We start from the raw sequence: 19,449 nt of genomic DNA on the forward strand, positions 1-19,449 counted from the left end.
GGGACTATGATCTTTGTATGATGACTTTTATTCGTAGGCAGCAAGCTAAGGTATCCCAATGTTCGAGGGACTTGACTATTTAATCGAAGGCAGCATATAAGAGATTACCTTAAAGGTGAGTGGGTGCAGCAATCACGTGTATTATGTTCAGATAAATTAATCTTTGAATTAGTGATCTACAGTTGATTTTATTCTTGAGCATGCAATCCTATTAGCCACACATGAAAAGAATTATATATGAAACAAAGTCATAAATGGAATTGGTCAAACCAAACGTTCAGCGTGGGGCCCTCCACCAACGCATGCATCCAATGGGGAAGAAAGAGAGAGTCTCCGCCCGTTGACTGGCCAATTACGCTTAGAGAGAGGGATTAATTTGTTGACTAGCTAACAGCAACACCACACGTGACACATCCTTGTTCATCATCTTCTTCTCTCCTGGGCTAGCTTTTTGCTACGAATTTGGCAAGTTTTAGCTACGATTTCCTGTCACGATTTGGTAGCTAATTCTGTGGATCATGAAACCTGCAAAAATCAATCAAACTACACAATAGAATAGCCCAGATATACTAATTAGGGAGCCCTGAGTCCAATGGTGTGGTCATTTCGATCTAAAAAGGCCGGTAAGTATAAGAACAAAAGCTTTGCTTTCGCGAGCCCTAGCCATGGTGATTCTCCAATCAATGCTCCAAACACCCCTATTATACATCAAACCTGTTCTAAACTTCAACATAAACATGTTAAAAGCACCAAATTAAATTGGAATGCATAGAATAATGGAAAACGAAACCCAAAATATTGCATGAATATGAACACGCATGGTATGATGTTTAACGTAGCATGAGGGTCATGTACTCGTCCATACGCACCCTAAATCACCTTAGGAAGAGATTGAAGTGATTATTTGGAATTGATGATGGTTGGAACTTGAGATGTCGAATTGCACTTCTTCTTGAAAAAAATTGAAGTTTGAATAGGGTTATGGAGGCTAGGGTTTCGTGTCTTTGGTCTTGAATGAATTAGATATATATAATATACTGAATTAGGTCAAGAAAATTGGACTAAATCTTTGTGAATCAAGATTTTGCATTTTGTTGGAAATTTGATTTGTAAATCTTTCTAAATGTGTCCAATTTCAATCTTATCTCACCAGTATTATTTTGCACGAATTTGGATGGAAAATATGACTCTTAATAGATTGAATTTGATTGGAAATCAAAGCCAAATCAAATCCCTTTCATGCTTCTTTGATTATTTGATTTAAATCACATTTTTAATGAATAAAATTCAATAAAAAAATCAAATAATTGTCACAAATTTGTGGACTTGGACTTGGAGCTTCTTGATTACTTAAGGAACAATTTTGGATCATAAAAGATTGGGCCCATTTGCAAGAAAATCCAATTTGGTCCTTATTTGCTTCATGTATCTCTTCAAAAATTTACCAACTTCAACAAGTCATAACTCCTTCAATATTTATCATATGAAGGTGTTATAGGAATTTTAGAAAAGCCCAAGATATCCTCTTAAAGACACTTTGGAACCTTTTTTGCAGTTGGAGATTTTATCTTGATGATATTGGCTTTGACAAAAAATAGCTTTTGGCAGATTTTTAGAAGGACCTGTAATGTTTTGGCTCATATCTCCCAAATGATGCATTTCTTGGTCTTGGGCCCAACATAAAAGTTATAGAGAATTGAATTTTCTTGAGAATGAGCTTTGGTTGGAAAATTTATGATGAACCATGTGAAAGTTATGGCTGGTCAAAGTTTAGTTGACTTTTAGTTCAAAAACCCTAATCTAGAAACTTTGAGTTTTGTTGATTTTTGAAGCTTTTCTTGATGAATCATGATCAAACCTTGATCAAATGATGAATCTTACTTCAAATTAAGGATGTTGACCAAAAATCAGGAGTTTTGACTATAAGTTGACCATAGTTGACTTTTAGGTCAAACTAGTTGACTGTTGACCTTTTGAGTTGTTGTCTAGGCAATCTTGTGAATCAAAGCTTTAAACTTGGTGTGAGAATAATTTGAGGCATATGAGAAGCCATGAAGTCCACTTGAGGTATAAGAACCTGATTTTACCTGGAGAGAGACAAAACCCTAGTTGGATGCTTGTTGCTTAGGAGAGAGAGTGGGCAGGCATATTTCTTAGTGCTTGAGCCAAATTATTTTGAAATATGATGGAAAAATTTTGGGGTATGACAGATTCCAATCACAATTATCACTGACTCAAATCATGAACTTTCATGACTCGTAAACGAGTAGATTTTCTTTTGTGAGATCTTGTTTCACTGCACTTGCTCATTTGACTAAAATTATGAAATGTTCTTAACTCGAATCTAACTAACTTTTTCCATCCATTTATGTGCTTAATCTTAAGCATCTAAAATTCATTTTGTCATCTCATTTTCAAATAGCAATATCATAATCTACATTGTGAATTTTTGAAATCAACACCCTCTCATTTTTTAATACTAAAAAACTCTTGCAAACATAAATTCTTTGAATTTGCACTGACTCAAATCATGAACTTTCATGACTCGAATCATTGAAATCAGGTAGCTTTTCTTTTGTGAGATCTTTGTTAATGCCTTGGTTTATGTGATTGGCATTTATGTTTGGCTAAAACATAGTAGCAGCAATATGTAATAGGATCTATAGAACTTGTAAATATAAATATGAACAAAACATGTACAACAACAAGATGTTCTATGGAATGTTAAGACATGCACTGTGACATCGCGCCTGCTAAGCTGATATATAAAGATTCTAGATATAATTAAACAGATGCAGAATATTCCAATGGAATATTATGCAATCCTATGTGGCGCAGATTTAAAGATCAAGAGAATCAAGTCAGAATATTGAAGAATAATTTGTTTCTAATTATGGAGACAATTTAGGAAACTTGTGATTAAAGACCTTTCTTTTAGCAGAAGTTTTCTACAGATTTGTAACAGCAAATATAGCTGTGATTGTAAGCCCAAGTCCAGTTGGGAATAGGTTATAAATAGGAAACTTTGTAACCTAGTTTTGAGGCAATCCGATTTTAAGAAAGATGTAATCATTAGGGTTAGCCGTGTAAGGGAACCATCCGGATTGTGGGATGGTCACTGATCTGTGCCTCGAAGCCTATAGGTAAGAGGTTTATGTTACTCACTCAGATGTTGTGAAGCAATGAGTGCTGTATTGTTCTTGGAGGAAGCTTTGAAGTAACTCTAAGTTATGTTTGTTTGTGTGATTAGAATGTTGGCAAATGGTTGTTGATGCAGTGGCTGAGTTGTCAACTACTAGACATTATTGCGATGATTGGGAGTGAGAGTGGTTTCTCATATCTAGGGAGAAGCTAGGTAGAAGGGTCATTGGGTAGTGATTAAGTGCGTAGATCGTCAACAGGTGTGTTGGTTGTAGGGTGTACAAATTGATACTATTAATAGTGGACTTCATCCCTGGCTTGGTAGCCCCCAGAGTAGGTTGGTTGAACCGAACTGGGTGAACAATTCCTTGTGTTATCTATTTTCTGCACTGGTTTATTGATCTGGTATAAGATGTTATAACATCGGTTATGTCATCAGCAAATTCTTTCAAAGCATGGGCTTTCAACAAATCAAACCAGATCAATACCTGATTGTAATCTCTGTGCTATCATTATAAATGATTCCATAATGTTTAGGATCTTTTAGCATTCAAGTGTTGAACTGAAGTTGAAGATGATCCTATTTTATCAGTGCAGTTCTTCTAACAGACTAGATGTCAAGACATCCTTATATGACATCTGAGTCTGCTGTAACCAGAATTTCAATCTTGTTTCACTGCACTTGCTCATTTGACTAAAATTATGAAATGTTCTTAACTCGAATCTAACTAACTTTCTCCATCCATTTATGTGCTTAATCTTAAGCACCTAAAATTCATTTTGTCATCTCATTTTCAAATAGCAATATCATAATCTACATTGTGATTTTTTGAAATCAACACCCTCTCATTTTTTAGTACTAAAAAACTCTTACAAACATAAATTCTTTGATCTCGAATCTCTTGTTTAATTTCAGAACTTCATTATAGAGATTTGTAATTATTGAGGGAGACGTGTCTTGAAACTAATAGTTCTTGAAGGTTTGTTAAAAAAATTCACGAAGCTTGCAAGATTGAGGTTGTTGTCATTGGTTGTGATAAATTCCAGTGAAAAGAAGGCGATTCTTCTCTCCAATTGACCTTGGTAGTGACAGTATGGAAGGCTACAGTCAAAATGAAGTTCTTCTCAAATCTTCAGACTGTTCATCACTCAAGAAGTCGGTGGTATCAAGGGGTGATTGCCACACACAAAGACAGTGAGCAGATTGGTGAAGTTGTAAGATTCAAGAAGCGATAATCGAGTAAAGATTTTGCAGGAGAGTTTAACATTAAGCTTTATACGAGTCAAGATTCAGATAGGGGATTTAATTTTCTCTATATTTTTTTGGATTAGTAATTGTATGAACTCATGTAATATTTTTCAAAATAAAAAGAACACAAAACAAGTTCCAATGAAAAAATATTGAAGAGTGGAGTAGGAAAAACGGGGAAGAACGTCAGACCACTATATATTCTGATGTACTCTCACTCTCTTTATCACTCTTGCATTTAATTTCTGTAGGATATTGCATGCTCAACTTATCAATTCTTAGCGTAGTTTATTGTTCAATTCAGTTGGTGGAAATTTATTATGTAAGGTTAGGTTTTGTTAGAATTGGTACCTAATTGAGCTTTAGTGCTGATTAAATTCTAGAAACTAGTGTTGTTAGAATTCGGTCATAATTGAAATATTGTACGGGACACATCTTATGCAATATATAATCATTCAATTAATCATCATTGAATAATCTATGAGTTTCAATTGTGTATTTGCCAATGTGGTTGAATTCCACGAAAATCATGAGTCTTTATTTTCGCTTTAAGACTTCTGTGCGCATTTTGTAAAACTTATGATATTCTATTTTTGAAAAATATAATAAGGGTCTATTCACCCCATCTAGATCGTTTCAATACAACTCATGAACTTCATAAACATCAACAAAGAATGAACCTCCTCTACAATAGATCTCGCATTCTCTAAGAATTGAGAAGCAACAATGATGTTAATCTTTCTAGAGATTGAAGATGAATTCAAATGCAAAAATAAATGTGAAAATGCGTTATTTGAAAGTGGGCTTCCAAGGTTTTAGAAAGACTCTCAAAGAAGTGATTGTCAACACAATAATCATTCTCATTATTATGGTGAGAAATGACAAATGAAAGAGTAAAAATTAATGGTGAGGGAGAGAGTAAAATGATTTATATAGGTGCTTGAGATTATGCACAAAAATGAGTGAAAATACTCCCATGATTTAGGTCACAGGCAATGGATATGATTAGAGTAAAATGAGAGAAATAGTTTGAATCAAGAACATAAAAATCCAAATTTTGCGCCTATGATTCAAGTCAAGGGTACGTCATGATTCAAGTCAAACAGTGTTATGATTTGAATTGTGTGTAATTTGTGATTCGAGACAAACAGTGTCATGATTCGGATCAAGTGTAAATTTTGATTTGAATCAAATTGACAAAATCAAAAGATTATTCATATTTTACAATGTCATTCGAATCAAATTGACAAAATCAAAAGATTATTCATATTTTACAATGTCATTCGAATCAAATGTATTCTCTGTTTTGATTAAATAGAGAAGAATCAGCAAATATATGAGATTTTGCACTATGAATAGAACCAAGTGTAATATGCGATTTTAATCAAATTGGAAAGAATGTGAATTTTCACATTCATGTTTGATTATAATCATACTTAACCTTTATCCAAATCACACTTCTACAAATTAATTTTTAGATTAAATTAAAATGTAATATTGCATCTAAAGTTAGTACGATAGGAACCATTCATGTGTTTCTTGACCTAAACAATCGATTAATTTAACTTAAACCATATTGAATTGACTTTTACCAAAAGAGTTTGATTTATGCATGCAAAACACGATTTAATTCAAAATACTATATAAAAAGCATTGCACTCAATTCTAAAATAGATACAAAAATCTAATTAGAGGAGACTCAATTACGAAAATGATAAATGATAGTAAATAAGACAAACAACAAAATCAAAGCCCCCGTAGAACATATCAACTTCAGAACTTAAAATTGTAGTGAACATGGTTATAGATTATTAACATATTCGAATAATGGGTGGTTCATAACTATTGAATTGAAATGAATGGAACCACTATACTATAGCCTAAAAGTAACAAAGCAATTCAACTCGTTTTATTTATAAATATTTTATTTTATAGTAATTTCTAAAGTCCAAACTCAAAAATTATGAGGCTCCTTATTTTTAGATGTCCTGAGTTATGGGTCTGCTTGCCCTGGTCAGGCCGGTCCCGCCCCTTTACACCAAAGAACAAACACATATAGATTAATCGATAAAATATAAAATATTATAAAAATATATTTTAATCAATATGTGATTTGTTCAATTAAGATCGCAGAAACAAAATTGCCAAAAAAAAAAATACTCATATATACTATAAATCAAAGTTCAAATAACTTCCCAAACAATGTTATATTTTGATGATATAAGCTTTTAACTCTAAGCTCTAAGCTATAAAGTCGAAAGTGGAGTCTGCCAAACATAAAAAGTAGAAGGAAAAGTAGAAAGGCTTAGCAAGTTGGCATTGATATATCCCTTTCTTTTTCTTCCTTGAAAGAAAGATAGAAGTGCCAGACTTTAATGTGACCATGTAAGCACGTTGAGTTGTTCAGATGTTAGTTATTATGGCCATTTCCAAATTACATTTATAGTGATCCACATGCCTCTTGCTTTTTAGGTAGCTCATACTATTACATGCTCTATTCCATCATCACCAAAATTTACTCTACTACTATTTCCAAATTATTATCATTATTATGGCTCACCTACTTTGTACACATCCTTTCAACTCTTTGATTGGATGTATTCGGTTTTCATCTACTCTTTTTAATATGTAGAAACGGCCAATAAATAACTAAAGAATTCCAAAAGTTAGGTGTGACTTGTGAGTGAGTGGGGAACTTTGAAAGTTTGATTATATTAATTATTTTAGCTACTACTATAGTTATGCATGCAATGTGTATGATTAATAAACATATCATAACCAAATAAAATGACAAAAATATCCAATCATAAAGTGTGTATGAAACTCAAAAGAAGGCAAAGTGGGAAAGATAACTAATCCTCAAATTTTGCATTTAGATTGTGCAGGCGCAAGGTATAGTGACAGGTGAATTTGTAAGTGTTGCTAAATCACGTGATTACTACACGTTATGTCAATATCAATAGACAATTTCCCTTGTTTTTTGATAACAACTAGTTCAACGTGATGTTACCTCATTTCTTTATCATTCTCCTAACACATTCGTCTTGGACTTTCCAACAAACACAAACACTCATCCCTTTGTTTTTTGGACGGTAAATTATTTAAATAATGTTACATCACATTGCCACAGTGCTTTACAACCAGTATTCCATATCCATACATTCTTCTCAGTGCTTTTACTTTTTCTTGTATAACAAAAATAGTTATTTTATGTATATAGTTCTTTCTAGAATATCATTTTTATATGTATAGTTATACAAAGAATTTATATTATTTTTATACTATAGTATATTAATGTAATATGTGTAATGCTATAGTACTGTTGATATGTTTTTATCATGTTTGTTCCTTAATATTTGGGAAAAGAAATAATGTGTGCCCACTTTTCAAGATTTGACAGAGATATGGAAGCCATGTGATGAGAGTGAGTTTCATATTTATCCAAAGAGAGTGAATGTTTTTCTTTTCTATTCTTTACTGAGTTTTGATTTTTGACACAGACAGAAAACAGACAGGATTAGTATTGAGTGGCTGTAGTTTGTTTGGTTTAAGATTTCTTCATTGTGTTCCATTGAAGTTGTTGTTATTGTTGTTGTTGAGTTCAGATCTGATAATAGACTGGTACACTTTGTGTGAAAACATTGAGGTATGGATCTTGAACCTGGAAAGTGTTGGGACAACTCAAAGGTTAGTGAGATTTCATCTTTCTAATGTTGGTTTTTTTTTTCATTGCTTGGTGTTTTGTTGAGGTAGTTGTTGGTAAAATTTTAATTTCAGAAGGGTTCTTGGAAGGCTATTATGCTATTGGCATACCAAAGTCTTGGTGTTGTGTATGGAGACTTGAGTATTTCTCCATTGTATGTTTTTACAAGCACTTTTGCTGAGGATATTGAACATTCAGAGACTAATGAAGAGATTTATGGCACTCTTTCTTTTGTGTTTTGGACTCTTACATTGATTCCACTCTTCAAGTATGTGTTTGTTGTTCTTAGAGCTGATGATAATGGAGAGGGTAAGTAATTTGAATTTCCTTTTCATCTTATTTTTCATCTTGTTGGTGATTTTCATGTATGTTATGGTTGTGTGCAGGTGGTACTTTTGCTCTCTATTCATTGATTTGTAGGCATGCTAAAGTGAGTCTTATACCAAATAGACAGCATGCTGATGAAGCACTTTCTTCATATAAGATGGAGGAGCCTCCGGAGAAAGATAATTCTAAAGTGAAGATTTTGCTTGAGAAGTATAAGACTTTGCATACAGCTTTGTTGATTGTGGTTCTTCTTGGTACTTGTATGGTAATTGGGGATGGAGTGCTTACACCTGCCATTTCTGGTAACAATCCTATCCTCCTTGTTTCGCAATTTTTATAAATAGCTACTTGATTTGGGCTCAACTGGTTAATGATTTTCAGTTAAGGTCGAATCAATCGGGAAGTATCCTAGTATTTGGAACAATCTATGGCCGAACTCCGGATTACCAAGGCCTAACCGGAGGGTTAAGAAAATAAAACACTGTTTTATAACTATTTTCATGTCAATTTTTTGACTAGTCTTTCATTCATGTAGTTTTCTCAGCAGTATCGGGTCTTGAGGTATCCATCATGTCCAAGAAACACCATCAGTGTAAGTTTCACTTATAGCATTCTCATGATTTCTTCGTTGTTTCTTCGGTATTTGAATTTTGAACATATTGATTTTGTGTTTGCAGATGCTGTGATTCCGATCACTTGCTTCATACTGGTGTGTTTGTTTGCGCTTCAACACTATGGTACACATAAGGTGGGGTTCTTTTTTGCACCAATTGTGCTGACATGGTTACTGTGCATTAGCACACTTGGCTTATATAATATATTCAAATGGAATCCTCATGTGTATAAAGCTCTTTCGCCGTATTATATGTTCAAGTTTTTGAAAAAGACAAAGATAAGTGGATGGTTGTCTTTGGGTGGAATATTACTTTGCATAACAGGTAACAGAAGGAATAATGTCTTGTGCTATTTTCTTATTTATCCTTTTAATCCCAAACATGTATCTATCTACAAATATGCATATGTTGTGCTTTTGGAAAACGCAAGACTAATATATTCGAGGCATCTTTTGAGAAACCTCAGAGTCAAAACTATGATTTCATTAAGATATTAAGACATGGAATAAGTTCTTTACGAATATTTACTTTTGAACAAATTATGGACTGCTCCTTTATCATATTATTTCCCTTAAAATGTCAAATTTAATATACTTTCACTATGACAAAGTAAGATATTATGCTCCCAAATCAATGGATTCGAGTTTCACATGGAGCATTGTAAAATTTACTTTATGGCGTACTTCTTATGTATTGACCTTGTGAACAGGCTCAGAAGCTATGTTTGCTGATCTTGGCCATTTCAATTATATGGCTATTCAGGTTGGTTAAAATATTTTCTCATTTACTGTTTCCTATTTTCTCTTATAGACCTAAGGAAAATGTTGCTTAAATGTGAAAAGTTCTTGGTTTCTGCTTAACAATTTGTCATATGCAGATTGCATTCACTTTTCTGGTATATCCTGCACTTATATTGGCATATATGGGTCAAGCTGCTTACTTGTCACAGCATCATAATTCCGATCTCCAAATCAGCTACTATGTCTCCGTTCCAGGTATTCATCGCCGCATATCACTTTTATAGGAAATTACTAACTTGTAGTATACATCAACTTATCCGCAATTTACACAAAATTTTGGCTGCAGAAAGTGTTAGGTGGCCTGTGCTTATCTTAGCTATATTAGCTTCTGTTGTGGGGAGCCAAGCAATCATCAGTGGAACATTTTCTATCATAAATCAGAGTCAATCTCTCGGCTGCTTCCCACGAGTTAAGGTTGTTCATACATCAGACAAGATACATGGTCAAGTCTACATCCCAGAAATCAATTGGATGCTCATGATCCTTTGCATTGCTGTTACCATTGGGTTTAGAGACACAAAACACATGGGAAATGCATCAGGTATATTAAACTTTCTCTATGATTAAGTGATTAACTGGATAATCGTAAGTATAATGACATGTAAATTCAACAATTTTTTGATGCAGGGTTAGCAGTGATGACCGTGATGTTGGTAACAACGTGCCTAACTTCTTTAGTGATTGTAGTTTGTTGGAATAAACCGCCAATATTAGCCTTTTGTTTCCTATTGTTTTTTGGCTCCGTTGAACTGCTATATTTCTCGGCTTCACTGACAAAGTTTCGCGAGGGTGCCTGGCTTCCGATCCTCCTCGCCCTCTTCCTAATGATTATAATGTTCCTTTGGCATTACGCGACGATCAAGAAATACGAATACGACCTTCACAACAAGGTTTCACTTGATTGGCTTCTAGCTTTAGGTCCAAGCTTAGGAATTGCCAGAGTCCCTGGAATAGGCCTTGTGTTCACTGATCTCACCACTGGCATTCCTGCGAACTTCTCCCGCTTTGTCACCAACCTCCCCGCGTATCACCGTGTCCTTGTTTTCGTATGTGTAAAATCAGTGCCAGTGCCTCATGTTACCCCGGCAGAGAGGTACCTTGTCGGCCGCGTAGGACCTGCTGCTCATCGATCTTATAGATGTATAGTCAGATACGGATATCGTGACGTTCACCAGGACGTTGATTCATTTGAATCCGAACTAGTACAGAAGTTGTCTGACTTTATCCAATACGATTGGTATCGAACTCGTGGGAATAGCATGAGCACTGAAGACGACGGTTCACACTCGAACGAATCATCAAGTTACAGACTAACCGTGATCGGAACAACAAGTTTCTGCAGCCAACAAGGCTACGAGAGTCAGCAGAGTGTCCAACCCGGGAGCGCGTCTGGATTCCCGTCTGTACAAAGCATGACAGACGTAATCGAGATGGAACCAATGGATGCGGCAGAAAGACGAGTGAGGTTTGCTATTGACAATGATCATGAAAGTGAGACAAGGTCAGAGGCCGGTGTGCAAATGCAGGAAGAGATTGAAGATCTTTATGCTGCACAAGAAGCTGGTATAGCTTTCATTCTTGGACATTCTTATGTGAAAACAAAGCAAGGTTCATCATTGTTGAAGAAGTTGGCACTTAACTATGGATACAATTTCTTGAGAAGGAATTGTAGAGGGCCTGATGTGGCACTTAAGGTTCCACCAGTTTCTTTGTTGGAAGTTGGGATGGTTTATATTGTGTAGAAAAACTACTAACATGTAATTAGGTATGGTTTTTGTTATTGTGTTTTTGCATGTAGAGTTGTTATAACTATATATATAGGGTTTAATGGCAGAGTTATGTGCAGTGCAGTGCAGTTTACCAAGACTTTTGTTAATGGGACTGTGAGATAATTAATTATAGATATCTATGAGTATTGGAAGTAAAAGACTATTTTTCTTCCTCCCTTTTTGACTACCAAAATGTTAAGTGGTTCATAAGAATGAGATTATGTGAATGTTTTCAACTATATGGTTTTTGGGATACAAAACTATGGTACTTTAGAGTTTTGACAGAGAGGTAAAGGCCTTAATCAATTGAGTATTATATTATTTGCTAAGAAAAATAAATAATTTAGCAGCATTACACATTTATATGGAAAATGGTGGTGGCACATCACAACCAACATGCATAACCTACATTTGATGATACCAAGTTAGTTACAAGTTAACTAACTTCTCATTCCACCAACTAACTAAATGATTTCATCTTCGTTGGTTAATATCCTCTTGCAAGTTGATGCTTGATAAATGTTGATGAAGTTCAACTATGACATAAAAAAAGAAATGATGTCGAGGAGGATAACTCATAATAATATTTACCAAGAGAAATGATGCCCTGTTTATCAAGGGAAGTCCAAATAGCTTGAAGCTTGGATCGTGAGGCATCTATTTTTAGAGGTGTACTGCTCGTAGGCCATATCATTCGATTATGGAGGTTTTTCTTGCAAGTTTTGTAGCATTCAATATTTTTCGTCTTTAGGTATGATGATAGAAATCTGGCTATCTTTCACCCAAGGTTAGAGAAGTTGATTAATATGTATATTATAAACATTGTTATTGATAGTTTAACTAAAAGAAGAAGATGGTTTACTAAGGCATAAATACTAAAAGATCCCTCAAGCTAATATTATCTCGGTATTCCATGGGATGTGCCATTGTCACGATTCACTGTTGTATTCGCCAAGTTTGAAATGTGTCTGTGTTTGTTACTTGCAAAAGAAAAAAGGTTAGGAAAAAGATCCCTCAATGTTGTCTCACCTTACCACTTATCCATCCAAAACAGAATTTTGTTTCCTTTACCCACTTCAGCTATGAAATTGATGTTAAGTTGGTTCAGACCTGCGTAATTCTCTTCTCTAATTTTCATGATATCGAGCCACAGATAAATTGCTTAACATTGCGACGTGCAACATCTTCCCTCAATATAGAAGATGATAGATTATCATATCTAAAAATTAGAAGATCGAATTATTGTGGATTCTCATCATGTAAAAAAGTGTCACTTCCGATTCTCATCATGTAAAAAAGTGTCACTTCCGATTCTCATCCTGTGATTTTTTACTCGATTTTTTTACTCATGTGCCACAAAAATAAAACAAAAATACCAATATGCCATGAAATGAAAAAAAAATACCAGTTTACCACACTTTCCTTTGGGGTCCGTCCAGGGTTGGCCGGACTGATGAAGCACTTTTTTCTCCTGTTGGGGTCCGGCCAGGGGTTGGTTGGACTCTAACTAGTCCGTTTTTTTTTTTGTTTTTTTAATTGATTTAAATGTTTTATTAATTATAATAAATGTTTTTTATTAGTTATAATGATTAAAATATAGTTAAAAATGTAAAAAATATTATAATAAATAAAAAAATAATTTTTTTATTATAAATAATGATTAAAATACAATAAAATATAATAAAAAACATTATAATATAATAAAAAAAATTATTTGCCAATAAATTTTTTTAATTGAATTTAAGGATTTATTAATTATAAAAATCGTTTTTTTATTATAATTAATGATTAAAATTATTTTTTTATTTATTATAATATTTTTTACATTTTTAATTATATTTTAATCATTATAACTAATAAAAAACATTTATTATAATTAATAAAACATTTAAATCAATTAAAAAAAACGGACTAGTTAGAGTCCAACCAACCCTTGGCCGGACCCCAACAGGAGGAAAAAGTGCTTCATCAGTCCGGCCAACCCCTGGACGGACCCCAAAGGAAAGTGTGGCAAACTGGTATTTTTTTTTCATTTCATGGCATATTGGTATTTTTGTTTCATTTTTGTGCCACATGAGTAAAAAAATCTTTTTTACTCCTGATCCACCTTTTTGTTTAGGGAGGCAAACAAATTCCCACTTAACCCATCACATTTAATTTTTTCTTAAAGGCATAAATCAGTAAGTTAGTTTTGTCAAAAACATAAACTTTTTCTTAGATTCAATAACTCCGAAAAGCGCTTATATAAATTGATTTAAGTTTATTTTATTTTATTTAGAAATAGGGATGACAACGGGTAGGATCGGATGCGGGTTTTATACTATCCAAAATCACCACCTGAATTCGAATTCAAACCCAAAGAAAGACTATTTGGGTGGTAAAATAACACACACGCCTACAGCCGTTGAGTTTAGATTTTTCGACTCAAACCCAAACCCACAGCAAAACACATAAAATACAACAACATTGAAATTTTTCATCAATCTAAACGGATATCGATGATCTTTTCTTCCAGATTTTGTGGTACTCATGGTGGTCGTTAGCTATAGATTCTAAGGATAGAATTCGTTGTAATTTTTATGAATGGTTTAAAAATCCATTGCTTTGTTCTTGATATCTTTGCTTGATCCAGGTTTTTCCTGTATTGTTCTCTTGTAAGGGTTGGTGTACCCCTTGTACCCACACTTTCTCAATTCAAGAGTTGCTTATAAAAAAAAATCAATCTAAACGGATGAAAAAATACAGTAGAATTAAAATATATTTAGGGGCATAAAATACAACAGCAACATTAAAATACAATATAGAATTATATATATTTAAGAGTACTTATGTAATTTCAAGTCTAAGCGGGTGTGGTTTCGGGTGCGAATTTCACACTACTCAAACCTGTACCCGAAATATCGGATGACACCCAAACCCAATCAACTCAGATTCCGTTGACTCGGGTTCGGGTGTGCCCGTGGATTTGAGTGTACTGCCCTCCCTATTTAGAAATTAATGATCCACATGAAATACATAATTACATGGCATATGCTCGATTATAGAGATCCAATCAATTTAAGAGCTCCCCAAAGTGCCACATAGTCCACATTTTAACCACCAAGTTTTCCTAGTGGCAACAGTGCTATGGACAAAATTAACAACAACTTGTGGCTGCAATTTCATACCGCAAATACTGAAAAAGAATGAAACACACTCATATAATACACACATATATAACATAGATTCTAATAAGCAAGTTCAAATTCATTAAAGGAATCAAGGTGGTGATTACTCAAGAACCACAAATGGGTCTTGGGACTTTGCCATTAACCTCTCCTTATTATTCCACTTTCACTTCAAAATCAAAACTAGTACATAATAATACCAATAACTACAATAGAACCAAAAAATTCATAGTTTCAGCCAAGCAAGAGAAGAAGGAAGAAGATAAGAACAAGCAATCTTTCTTTACAAGTGTAACTGATGCTCTTGATTTTGCTCAACCGAGATCCGAACAAGATGCTCAACTTATAGCAGATGCTAGAGAAGCCACAAAGTCCGGAGAAAAAATGAGCAAAGAACAGGTACAATATAAGATACTCAAATTTCTTCATCTTTTAATCTTTATGATTCTCCTTAAATAAATTATTTATATTTTGCAGTATGGTGCTCTTAGAAGGAAAATTGGTGGAACATATAAGGACTTTTTCAAATCTTATGTTGAAGGTATAGTTATTGAATGACCAACAATTTTCATTTGATACAAAATGTTATTCTGATTGAATCAATGTTTGGTTTAGAAACAAAACTGAAACGTTGTTGTTCTTGTTGTATTGAGCAGTGGATGGGGCTTATGTGGAAGAGGGTTGGGTAGACAAAACATGCAAAGTGTGCAAAAAGGACACTAAGGGTGAAGCAAGACAAGTGGATAAGCTTGGAAGATATGTTCATGTAGCATGCGCAGAGAAGGCCAAAACTGGAAATTTCTTTACGAGATTGTTTTCACTAGGATCATGATATGGTATTGAATTGTAATTTTTAGTGGAGAATACAAGATTGAAATATTAAAGTATAGTTTTCCTCTTTGGCTTAATGAATTCCTTCAATATTAACCATACAAGTTTTTATTTATCTTTATCATAATATCATCATTGTTTGGTAGGCTCTTAGAATTGTTGTCTTGGGCTATTGGTGCAAGCTCCTCTATCCCACCCCATTTAAATATGGCACCCCCACAAATTCAATGAATTGAATATATTATGCTTGCAAAATTTTCACCTATTCTTTAAAATCCACTTCGAATTTGTTTAAATTACGAAACGTCCATAATAACTAGACGTACACCCGTGCGATGCACGGTTATGTTGTATTTAAATATTAATGATAACTATTATAATCTAAAAATATTAATATGAAAATATTAATATAAATATTATTTATATTGGTTGCTTCTCAAATTTATAATATAATTTAGTTGTTTTATGTGTAAAGCTTATCATAATTTAAAAATATAAATAAGATAATTTTTATATTGGTTGCATCTCTAATTTATAATATAACTCAATTGTAATAACAATTTATTTGAATATTTGTAGTTGCACTGGTTTTTTAATGGATAGTAGTTTTTTTTATTGGTTGATTTTAACAATAGTAATTAATTAATTAATTATAATTAGTAGTGGATTGAATAAGTAACCTATTTTATTTTTTGTATTTTTTATTTAATAAAAATACATAAATTATTGTCTTATTTTTTAATCATAATTTAAATTAATAATTAATAATTATTTTTAATCACATTATCATTAATTAATAGCTAATAGAATTTATTTACTAAAGTGGAGTTCTAGAGCACATAGGATGCACGATTATGTTCTATTTAAATATTAACGATAACTATTAAAATTTAAAAATATTAATATAAATAATTTTTATATTAGTTGCTTCTCTAATTTATAATATAACTTAGTTGTTTTATGTGTAAAGCTTATCATAATTTTAAAGTATTAATAAGATAATTTTTATATTGCTTGCATCTCTAATTTATAATATGACTCAGTTGTTTTTATGTGTAAAGCTCATTAACATAAATTACACTATGTGTCTGTTGTAATAACAATTTATTTGAATATTTGTATTTGCACTGCTTTTTTAATAGATAGTGGTTTGTTTTTATTGGTTGATTTTAACAATAGTAATTAATTAATTGGTTAATTAATTAATTAATTTTAATTAGTAGTGGATTAAATACGTGACCTATTTTATTTTTTGTATTTTTTATTTAATTAAAATTAGGAAGAAGATCTTATGAGAATGGAATCTTTATTATAGAATAAAAGCAAACAAAAGTTAGAAGGATGAAAAGAAGATAAGAGATGGAATTGTTACTGGGAAAAATACGAGGAGCTGATTGAATTTGATTGCACCTATAAATAGAGAGAAAATAAAATTAGTACAATAAAATAAATAAATTTAAAATAAAAAAAAGGAGGAAGAAGATCTTATGAGAATGGAATCTTTATTATAGAATAAAAGCACAAAAGTTAGAAGGATGAAAAGAAGATAAGAGATGGAACTATTACCGTGAAAAATATGAGGGAGCTGATTGAATTTGATGGCACCTATAAATAGAGATTAAGTTAAATTAACATGACGTGAGAAGTGAGTTAGTGGGAAGTTATGATAATGTGAGTTAGCAGGAGGTTTTAAATAATGTGTGGGAAGTTATTATGCCGTGAGTTAGTGGGAAGTTTTGAATAATATTAATTAAAAAAATAATGTTAATAATTCTTATATTTATTATTAATAATTAATTAATTAATTATATTATTAATTAATTAATTATTAATTAATTAAATGAAAAAGTTTTGGCGGAAAAATTTTGGAGGGAATAAGTTGTAGGATTATAATTTAGTATGATATGATGATACCGAAAATTTTACACTTTTACTAAAAATATTGTGAAAAGTAAGGTTTTTATTAGGAATTTCAAAATTTCCGGTACAATTTTTTAGATTTTTATCGAAAATTTTAAAATTTCCAGTATTTTTGCATATATATTTATTGGGAATTTCAGAATTCTCAATATTTATTTATAGCATGGTATTAGGAATTTCAAAATTTCTCGATATTAGTTCATACCAAAAATCATAAATACACTACCGAAAATTATATTTATACTAAAAATTTTGAATTATTTACCAAAAATTTAGTAATATACAAGGTTGAATCCAATTTTAGTGGAGGTGTCAACTATGAAAGGAGGGTGACACTTTAAAAGAAAGATGTCCACGACCACTTCTTTCCTAATGTAGTGGAATAATTGAGGAAGATGTTGGGGGCGAGAGCGAGATGCATACGTTTTGTCCTTCCTAGGTCGCTCTGGTATTAGTTCGAGTGCCCTTCGTTTGGTTCGATCGCCGCTTGTCTAAATTCATTGTCAGACTTCTTGTTTTTTCGTCCATAACATGTGATCATGGGTGGAGCGTCTAATGGGTTAACTACCGACGCATAGGAAGTCGCGGGGCTTAACTACATCTCTTGAATTTTAAGGTATCAACCACCCACTCATGTGAAGGTTGTTATATTTTAGGGAAATTTTGCTCTCTCGATTCAAAGCTCACGAGGGTTATAAATACATCAGTACCATAATACTGAAAGAGGTGACCAATAACACCAAGAAATAGAAATATACAAATATATGTTGAAAATGATTATATGAGTGAATTTGGTTTTAACTAATACTTAAAATATTTTTTATGTTGAAATATTATAACTCGAATTATAAAAATGGGTTGATTTTTTTTTCTTTTCATTTATCTTTTAGGCATGTGCTACTCCACTTAACCTTCAACATAACTATTAAGTAGTTTCGTAGCCTTTATTAGATAACACAAATTCAAATTTTCTATTTCCTTTGATTTCAACATTTAAGGGAGGAATTTATTGGACTTGATGAAGTTAACATTGAATTCATCCTTAGACAGTTAGACCTAGTGCTCGCAGGACTCTATTTACATATTTTCATCTTTAATGGTTAAGTGAAATGGGTCACAAAGCTTATATAACCTCTCTGATCCATTATGATTATGAACATAAACAAGAATGATAAGTCATTTACATACACGGTGTTAATATTATAATATATGATCCAAGTTCACAATGGGGGTGGAGATCAGTAGAGGATGACAATGGTTCTTGGTAGGACTTTTCATCACAGGTTTTGGTGGAAGAAGGTGTTCTTGCAGAAAAACATTAAACGGGTGACTTTCCTATTGGAACAGGGAGAACCCAATGAGATGAATCTTATGAGATTATTTGGGGATTTGGGTGATACTGTTAGTGAAGTAAGCACAAGAAAGATATCTTGCTTAACCCTCTTGTGGGAGCCCCTTTATATATGCTCGATCAAAAAACTCCTCATTTAAGAGGGAACTCTTGAATTTCTCTCCATTAAGCCTCATTCTGCAACGTCCGCTGTCAACCTTAATAAGGATTTCAATGATGATCCTTGCAACGCCTGTCTTAATGACCAATTTTGATGACTCCTTTGGTTCCTTCATCTTCGGTACTCACCCTTCTTCTATCCCACACCTAGCTCGCGTACAAGCGCTTTGTCGAGGTATCCGAATGATGAAGTAACTATTCTCTTTAGTCGGGTACAAGACACATCTTTTTTAATATTTTCCGGGATATGTACAGAAGGAACAATTTTAGTCACATGTTTTAGTGGAAAAAAATATTAGATTCGTCGTAGTTCACAAGGAAAGAAGAACCAGTTCTATCATAGGTACTTATGGAAGAAAGATCTTATGCGTCATAGGCCTTTGTGGAATAAGTATTACTTTTTTCGCAGGTCCTCGTT

At 32.8% G+C, this 19,449-nt stretch overlaps 2 protein-coding genes across 4 annotated transcripts; both read left to right on the forward strand.

Annotated features, from left to right (window-relative positions):
- The first annotated feature begins 7,348 nt into the window (after nt 1-7,348).
- Nucleotides 7,349-11,778, forward strand: LOC131626310 (potassium transporter 2-like). Of its 3 annotated transcripts, none has more exons than XM_058897143.1 (10): nt 7,349-7,482; nt 7,996-8,077; nt 8,168-8,402; nt 8,480-8,722; nt 8,956-9,012; nt 9,098-9,358; nt 9,744-9,796; nt 9,912-10,029; nt 10,121-10,375; nt 10,462-11,778. In XM_058897143.1, the coding sequence occupies exons 2-10, from the start codon at nt 8,039-8,041 to the stop codon at nt 11,574-11,576; spliced, it is 2,376 nt and encodes a 791-aa protein (XP_058753126.1). In that variant the 5' UTR covers nt 7,349-7,482; nt 7,996-8,038; the 3' UTR covers nt 11,577-11,778. The 3 variants fall into 3 exon arrangements, with proteins under 3 accessions (XP_058753126.1, XP_058753124.1, XP_058753125.1); XM_058897141.1 differs by lacking the exon at nt 7,349-7,482 and adding an exon at nt 7,579-7,814 and having other exon boundaries at nt 7,891-8,077; XM_058897142.1 differs by lacking the exon at nt 7,349-7,482 and adding an exon at nt 7,579-7,814.
- A 3,010-nt stretch (nt 11,779-14,788) lies between these two features.
- On the forward strand, nt 14,789-15,716 carry LOC131626284 (uncharacterized). Its single transcript, XM_058897117.1, has 3 exons — nt 14,789-15,169; nt 15,248-15,311; nt 15,427-15,716. Exons 1-3 carry the CDS (start codon nt 14,891-14,893, stop codon nt 15,600-15,602), a joined length of 519 nt encoding a protein of 172 aa, XP_058753100.1. The 5' UTR covers nt 14,789-14,890; the 3' UTR covers nt 15,603-15,716.
- The last annotated feature ends 3,733 nt before the right edge of the window (nt 15,717-19,449 follow it).

The sequence above is a fragment of the Vicia villosa genome, unplaced genomic scaffold (assembly GCF_029867415.1).
Source record: "Vicia villosa cultivar HV-30 ecotype Madison, WI unplaced genomic scaffold, Vvil1.0 ctg.000282F_1_1, whole genome shotgun sequence".
NCBI classification, from domain to species: domain Eukaryota; kingdom Viridiplantae; phylum Streptophyta; class Magnoliopsida; order Fabales; family Fabaceae; genus Vicia; species Vicia villosa.

Coding starts and splice junctions, on each gene's coding strand:
- LOC131626284 (XM_058897117.1), top strand. CDS start 14,891: ATGGGTCTTGGGACTTTGCCATTAACCTCTCCTTATTATTCCACTTTC. Junction 15,170..15,247: donor AAAAAATGAGCAAAGAACAG/GTACAATATAAG, acceptor TATATTTTGCAG/TATGGTGCTCTTAGAAGGAA. Junction 15,312..15,426: donor TTTCAAATCTTATGTTGAAG/GTATAGTTATTG, acceptor TGTATTGAGCAG/TGGATGGGGCTTATGTGGAA.
- LOC131626310 (XM_058897143.1), top strand. CDS start 8,039: ATGGATCTTGAACCTGGAAAGTGTTGGGACAACTCAAAG. Junction 9,359..9,743: donor AATATTACTTTGCATAACAG/GTAACAGAAGGA, acceptor CCTTGTGAACAG/GCTCAGAAGCTATGTTTGCT. Junction 10,376..10,461: donor ACACATGGGAAATGCATCAG/GTATATTAAACT, acceptor TTTTTGATGCAG/GGTTAGCAGTGATGACCGTG.